General features: G+C 45.0%; 1 protein-coding gene across 1 annotated transcript; it reads left to right on the top strand.

Moving 5' to 3' along the window:
- Nucleotides 1–322: 322 nt before the first annotated feature.
- LOC118481052 lies at nucleotides 323–3,055 on the top strand. The gene has a single exon (XM_035976139.1). The coding sequence runs from the start codon at nucleotides 323–325 to the stop codon at nucleotides 3,053–3,055; it is 2,733 nt and encodes a 910-aa protein (XP_035832032.1).
- Nucleotides 3,056–8,426: the final 5,371 nt, after the last annotated feature.

Below are 8,426 nucleotides of genomic sequence, written 5' to 3'. Positions count from 1 at the left end.
CCTCGTATAAATCATTGTGTCTTTACATATTTCATACTGAAGTGATCCTTTACTTTTTCAACAAACCAAGCATCATACCCCGTTTACATAAAGTTTGGTTGCATTATCCTAGTGTGATTTTTGACCAAAACAGGTAGCAAGCCCAGTAATGGTAAAGAAACCAAATGGCAGCTGGAGAATGTGTGTCGACTATAAAGATCTGAACAAGGCATGTCCCCGTGACTGCTACGCTTTACCAGACATAGACGAGAAAATCGATTCTTTGGCAACATTCCGGTGGAAATGTTTTCTGGATTGCTACAAAGGGTACCATCAAGTTCAAATGGCCGTTCAAGACGAAGATAAAACCGCATTTCGCACTCCAACAGGGTTGTATTGCTACACCAAGATGCCGTTCGGCTTAAAAAATGAAGGCGCAACATACCAAAGGCTGATGAACGAAACATTCAGTGACGCCATCGGCAAGTACATAGAAGTGTACATGGATGATCTGTTAATCATGAGCAAAGAGGAGAGCGCGATGTTGGCAAATATCCAGAAGACATTCAACACGCTACGAAGCGTAAGTATCAAGCTGAACCCAGCAAAGTGCTCATTCGGAATGGAAGAGGGGAAGTTCTTGGGCTTCATAGTCACAAAAGATGGTTTTAAGGTAAATCCAGAGAAGGGCCAAGCCATAGAAAGGATGCCTTCACCAGCAAACATCAAAGACATGCAGAAACTAGCAGGACGATTAGCAGCACTCAATCGTTTTCTAGCCAACCACGCCGCAAAATCCTTCCCATTCATCAAAACCTTGCGCAACTGCATGAAGAAAAGCCAGTTTCAGTGGACTCCGGAAGCAGAAGGCGCGTTCCGCGAGATGAAAGATTGTCTCATAAAACTGCCAACATTAACCGCACCAAACAAGGGAGAACCTTTGGTACTTTACCTGTCAGCCTTAGATAGGGCAGTCGGGGCTGTACTACTCGTCGATCGTCAAGGTGTTCAAACACCAGTATACTATTTGTCGCGAACCTTGACCGATCCAGAGACCCGGTATGCAATAATGGAGAAGCTAGTCCTTGCACTGATCCACGCTTCAAGGCGCCTGCGCAGGTATTTTGCCAACCACGTTATCCACGTGTTAACAAATTACAACATTGGAAATATCCTTGCAAGGCCAGAAGTATCAGGAAGGTTAGCCAAATGGGCAATAGAACTGGGAGGTCATAACGTGGTTTTCAGGCCAAGACCATCAATCAAAGGACAGGTCTTGGCAGATTTTATGACGGAAGTCCCAGATGACAAAGACAGAGAATGTAAGGCGATGGAGAAAGCCGAGAAAAAGCAAACAGAAGAACCATGGCTATTGTACACAGACGGTGCATCTAACGAAGATGGAGCAGGCGCAGGGCTCAGGCTAGTGAGCCCAGACAAACACGAGTTCACATACGCCATACGCCTGGACTTCAAGAGCACAAACAACGAAGCTGAGTACGAAGCTTTCCTGGCTGGCCTGCGATTGGCGATCAAAATGGGAGTCCGACACATCGAAGCGCATGTGGACTCCATGTTAGTAGCAGGCCAAATCAACGGCCAATATGAAGCCAAGGGCGATATAATGGCACTCTATCTCAACCAAGCGAAAACATTGCTACAAACCTTCTATTCGTACAAGGTGCACCACATAAATCGAAGCGAAAACAAACCGGCCGATGCTTTAAGCAAGCTGGCATCCACAAGCTTCCAGCACCTAGCAAAAGATGTGCGCATAGAGGTCTTGAGCAATCCATCCGTTCCACTGAGAGAAGTAAGCGTCATCCAGACAGGAACAACGTCCTGGATGACGCCGATAATCATGTACTTGCAGTCAGGGATACTTCCAGAGAACAAAGCTGAAGCACGAAAGATCCAATACAAATCAGAACACTATCAAATGGCAGACGGGATACTATACCGAAAATCGTATCTTGGCCCACTGCTTCGATGTGTTGACGCCGACGATGCGAACTATCTAATCCGGGAAGTACACGAAGGAATCTGTGGTATCCATGCCGGGCCTCGAATGGTAGTGGCAAAAGTGATGAATGCCGGATACTACTGGCCCGGAATGCATCTCGATGCTGTGAAAGAACTGAGAAAGTGCAGTGGCTGTCAGAGGCACGCGCCAAAGACCATGTGCCCCAAGAATAAACTAGTGCCCGTAACAACCGCATGGCCTTTTCAACAATGGGGCATAGACATGGTAGGCCCTTTCCCAGAAGCCCCGGGGGCAGTCAAGTTCATAATAGTCGCGGTTGATTACTTCACCAAGTGGGTAGAAGCAAAGGCACTCGCATCAACCACATCGGCAGTCGTCAAACGATTCATATGGGAACAAATCATATGTCGTTTCGGTCTACCCCTAAGAATCATCACCGACAACGGAACAAACTTTGCAGCAGATGATCTCGAACGATGGTTCAAAGAATTGAACATCGAACACACCTTCTCTTCGGTTGCGCATCCGCAAGGGAACGCTCAAGTCGAGGCAATCAACAAAAGCATTGTCGATGGCATAAAGGCAAGGCTCGGTGAAAAACGACGAGGATGGGTCAACGAACTGCCCAGCATACTCTGGGCCCATAGAACAATGCCAAAAACAAGCAATGGTGAAACGCCTTTCAGCTTGGTCTATGGGTCTGAAGCAGTGATCCCAGCAGAAATTGGGCTACCATCTCCGAGAATGCTCTCCATGAACCTAATCAACAACGACGAAGAAAGGAGGATCGACCTGGACCTCCTAGAAGAACGGAGGGAGATGGCAGCAATCAACGAAGCCAAGTACAAGTCGAAGCTGGAAAAGTATTACAACTCCAGAGTCAGAATCTGCACCTTCAATCCGGGAGATTATGTCCTAAGAGACAACGAAGCATCCAACGCAGAAAAGCCCGAAAAACTGGCTCCTAAATGGGAAGGCCCATACATCGTCGATGCAGTACTCGGCAAAGGAGCCTACAAACTACGCACCATCAACGACAAAGAGGTTCCACGAACCTGGAATGCCCAGCAACTCCGAAAGTGCTACATGTAACACAACCATGTAATCGAAAAGGGCGTACAGCCAACACATTTACTTTAATACAAGAAGTGTTTGGCTACTTTTATTTTATGCAAATTTCTTGTCACAACTGCATTTATTACTTCGGGCGTACACGAAAACATCAATGGCTCGACCATAGGAAACGTTGTAGACCTCCAAGGCTCGTCACAACCAAGTGAACAGCCGGGTCAGAAACACAACCAAAGCCTACAAAACGCCAAAACATAACTTCGTGCCCGCAATAAACACGAAAATATCGATAGCAAGGTAACCAAACATTGTAATGCTCCCAAGGCTGATCACAGCTGAGCTCACACAATAACCTGCAACTCGATCACTTCGTATGTCACATGCAAGCGCACATACTTCAACGACAGAATAAAAAACGTTGTAGTAACACAACATCACCTGTCAACGCCATCATTCATTCGTGACACCTGATCAAAGTAATTCAACATGCACATATTATGACGATAACAAAATTCGCATAACCATAGAAAAAAGCGATAAAATATTCACAAGAATCCCAGGTACACACACCCACAGGTAAACAAAGTTTAAAATTGTCTTAAACAACCAGCATTACAAGCCCACTCATGGACATACACGGCACACAGGCCGGAATCCACCGTTCAAGTATGACTGGGGCCAGCACCCCCTGCCGCATCACTATCCTCTCCTAAAGCTTTCTTCAGCAATGCTACTCCATCCACTTTACGAGCCAACTTCTCAGCAGCTCGAACAACAGCAAACTCAAGCGTGGAAAATTCCCCCCGCTTGGCAGTAAAAGCACCTTCACAATCTTCCTTGTACATCTCAAAATGATAATCCTTCTCTTTGTTTATGACCGCTGTTTTACCTTCAGCATAACCAAACTTTCGGCCACTATTGTAAGCTGCCCTACCCAACTCAAACATATAAGTGGCAAGCTCAGGAGAATGCAGGATGCGATCGGCAAGCTGCATAAAAAGGAAGCTCGAATAAGAATAGAAGAAACAAATATAAAAACGCAAAAGAAAAAAGAAAAAAAATAAGGCAAACAAAGAATCATTACCAAAGGCACACCACGAGAAAGCAACCACCTGCTGTCAGCTGAGACCTCCTCAGCAAGAAGCTCGGAAGCTTGGCACTCAGCCGTCTTTTCAGCAAGCAGGCGCTGAGTAGTTTCACACTCAGTAGCTTTCTCTTGAGCAAGAACCTTCAGCTTGTCAATCCGAGCAACATATTCTTTTTCTTTTTTCTCAGCAGCAAGGCGCGCCTGATTCGCCTCCTCAGCAAGTTTGGTCTTCTCGCCCGACAAGCGAACAATCGCATCTCGCTGAGACTGCAGCTCAACATTTGTACGCTCACATGCAGCTTCCCAGTCCTTCTGCTTCTGAGCATTCAACTGTTCTGCTCTTCAAGCTTTTGCTCAGCATCCGACACCCTCCACTGCAACCCTTTCTTCTCCCCATTGAATTTTTCCCTCTCCTCAACAAACGACTTCTTTGACTGCTCAAACTCAAGGGTCTCTTCCCCCATCGACCGCCATTCCCGAAGAATTTCTTGAGAAGTAGCAAAGAAATTAACCCCAGCACGAACATGATCGTCCAAAAGGTCAAAACGGTTGCGGTTCTTCTGAAACATTCTCTCGGCAGGAGGAAGTGACAGAGCAAAAAACTCATGGCAATTGTCAACATCACTCATCCTCGAGCCCCGAGTAAGTCCCCAGCGCGGGGCGTGAGGCAAGTCGTCACAAGCTGGGTTACCCCAGGAATCAGCAGGATTACGCTCAAAGTGCGGGCTGCGCACGACGCCGGAAGTAGCCCCACCTCCACCAGGGGGACGCTTAGTGTAGATGGTTTGTTGCGGAGTGGTCTCACTAGACTCCACCTCCACTTCAATACCTTTGCCCCTATCAGCACCACCACTTCCAGCAGCATCACCCCCTCCGCCATCACCTCCTTCAACAACACCTTCAGTAAACCCTTCAACACCCCTCGTGCCATCATCATCATCATCATGGGGAGGAGTCAAACCAACCGTCCTCGACGGAGGAGAAGCAGGTGGAATAATTTGAGAAATATCCACAAAACGCGATTTCTTGCCAGTCTTGACCACTGTCATAAGACAACAATTACAAAACAACTTGAAGAAAGGTATGACAAGCACACACAAAAAAAAAAGTAAATTACCAGAAGGAGGAGCAGATGCAGCAAACATCTCCTCCAAAAGGTTCCCACGACCCCCACTAAACACACCCAAATCAATCTCAGACTCCGAGGGTGCTGGGGGGCCTCCTTTTGAAGCTTCGTCTTCTTGGCAGCAAAAAGAGCAGCAACTTGCTCATCAAGACGACGTTTGTGATCATTAAGAGCTTTTTTCTTCATGTGCTCAGATAAGGTAGCACCATCATCAGGATCTGATTCGCGAATAACCTCGCCAACCCCTATGCCAGAGAGGGTATCAGAAACCACAACATAATCTAGACAAGGAAGAGTAGAGGGGTGCTTACGAGAAGAACAAGCAGCTTTATCCTCAGTTCTTCCCTCCATCTTCCCAGACCTACTCGTCCTGGCCCTCTTCCTTGTCTCTAATTGGGCAGACGGATCAACAGCCGTTTCTTCATCATCATCACCATCAACACCAAGCACAGGTTCAGTAACCTCACCCCGCGCGGTACCTGCACGCGCGCAACGAAAGGTTAGATCTTCAACGTTTTGATCAGAACTTTCACTCGAAAGAACAATGACTTCTTCGCGACCCGGCTCGACAGGGTCAGGCAAAACATTTTCACCTAGAACTTCGGCGACATATCTATTCAAGCTCTCATCCGTTGGAAGCAAAAAACAACCCCGGATCTGGTCTAACCACGTTGGGTTCCCATCCGCTTGAATAGCCTCAACCATGGTACCCGCTGTCTTCGGATCCAAGACGTTTATCAGGCTGTAACCAACTGCAAAGGAGCAACAAGATAAAGGAACATATCAAAATGTACTAAACCTAAAGGAAATAAATCAAAAACAAACTCAAAGAAGAAACATACATTTACCCTGATGGCTGTACACCGGTTGACACAGTGGATGTTTGGGCACCCACAACAAACTCATCCCGGCCCCAACTAAAGCCATCTCATCCAGCTGAGAAATGGCAGTCGCCTTAGAAGTTATCTTCTTATACCAGTCCTGAGCAGCATAGTCTTGCATATAATCCACCTTCGGAATCTCTTGACTCACATGTCTGTACGGCATCTCTATCGGAATCACACCACGGCGGATGTAAAAGAACTTCTGTTTCCAGTCATGAAGGCTCTTTAACGGCACAGAGCACACCGGAGCAACACCCGTTCTCGCTTGAAAAGAATAAAAACCACTAGTGTATGTAACGCTGTAAAAAACGTTAAACATTTCGAAAGTAGGCTCAAGACGATAAGCCCTACAAACATACTCAAAATGGGTAATGCGTGGAAGCCCAATCGCATTTATCTGGGGGGACTTGAAGAGGTATGGTCCCAATTCCCTGCCCACATGGCAGGGACCACACCACTTTGGTGCACACAAGGCATCCACGTCAACAAAACACTCCAGAAGCTTCTAGAAACTTCTGGATGATTCACAGTTGGCACCAAAGATGCTCTATCCAACATAAAGGACAACACGTGTCACCACTAGCAGAATGCCACATAGGCCTGCGACAATTCAGGGAGCAGCACTGACAATACCGGTACGAGGTATCCAGCGCAGGCGAATGCAAGAACGCCACGTGTACCACTATACCTGCCATGACAGAGCAGACCAAGAGGATATTCCCCTTGGTCGGACAGCTGGCACGCGCTCACAGCTGGCACAGCTGCTCCTTCCTTCTTCAACCTCCGGCTATAAATAGGACCCTTCATCATTCAGGTTCAGGGACTTTTTCTCTCCTTACTCACTATACACACACACTGTTTATTTCCTCTCAGAACAGTACTTATTCTCACGCCGGAGCCTGGTTAAGAGGGAAAACCCCCTTCCCCCCTCTTAACGAGACTAACGGTGTTTACTGTTTTGCAGATCTTGAGCCATCAATACGAGTAGAAGAAGAGGTTGAACCCATTAGACGAAACAACCACACTGATTGTCCTTGTGTTAACCAGTGTTTCAACAAAGATGTAAATTATATTTCCTTTGTAAGGAAATCATGATTCGCAATAACTAATATAATGACATTTAAAAAAAAAGTTAACCAGGCCTTTGATCCCAATAAACCAAACGGCGAATAGAATAGAGGTAAATCATGTATAAAATCTCTTCTTGCACTTTTATACAGTGTTATTAGCCATATGACACGTGAAACTAGGGTTGTGTATATTTACTTTCGGTCGTGTATATGACTTTAATCCATTAACAGTGACTAAAAATCACGTCGTACCTGAATAACTCATTGCGTTTAACCTTTTTTTCGTGTCTCTTCAATAAAACCCATAATCTAAGAAAATTCAATTCATGCTTGACATAGACTTGTCTTGTGTACTACGTATAGTATCTGTTTTTTTTTTTTTTTTTTTTTTTTTTTTGTGTATTTGTGCACACGATGGGCAAGGTGAGTGACCTCCCAGCGCCACCCTCCCATGGGCTCAAAATTTCAATATATTTATGGGGAATTGGCATGTAATAATCTCATCTAGACCTTATTGGCCATTAATAATCCCACCTCAGAATATTCCCCCCACCAGTCCCACCTTTCACCTATTTTTCCTACAGTGGTCCCCCGTTAAAAAAACTTAACGGAGTTAAGCTTTTTTTCCAAATTACAAACAGATTTTTTAGGGCTTTTTGATCAGAACGGCGATATGAATCCATTGATATAAAACTTGCCTCGAAACATGACTTGGTTTGGTGAGAAAATGGTTTAAATTTCTTACAATTTGATCCACCTAGCTGCATGGAGATTCTTGTAAATACAGTTTTCCCTAAGCAGGTTGAGTCCTCTGTTTTGCTGCAATTAGTGCCAAGTGATCCGTCCAAACCCATTATTATTCACCAAAAAATATTCGAAACTGTAACAAATTTTGAAATTTACTTTCTATACATATTGCATTATAACTTTGTGACGCACTAAATTCATATTCTTAAATGGCGAATTAGATTAGGAAAACAACCCAATGACAAGTAAAATGAGGTTTGTGAGTTGTAGACTTATTAAAATCATTTTATGGACTTAAATATGCTTCCAAACAATGACAACAAAAGTTGGTCAAGTTATCTTTGGTTTCAAGATTAGCCAATTAGATAAATACGTATATAGTTGTTATATGATATGCTAATATTTGAAACCGAATTCGAACAAGGTCAAATAATAGACAAATTTTCATTTGAAGATTGTGCCACGCTTTGAGAACCTA

Source organism: Helianthus annuus, chromosome 8, assembly GCF_002127325.2.
Source record: "Helianthus annuus cultivar XRQ/B chromosome 8, HanXRQr2.0-SUNRISE, whole genome shotgun sequence".
Taxonomy (NCBI): Eukaryota; Viridiplantae; Streptophyta; class Magnoliopsida; order Asterales; family Asteraceae; genus Helianthus; species Helianthus annuus.
The sequence above is the reverse complement of the archived record's forward strand: the minus strand, read 5'-3'. Positions and strand labels throughout refer to the sequence as shown.

Bases quoted from the DNA above. Each gene is read 5' to 3' on its own strand.
- LOC118481052 (XM_035976139.1), top strand. From the start codon at position 323: ATGGCCGTTCAAGACGAAGATAAAACCGCATTTCGCACTCCAACAGGG.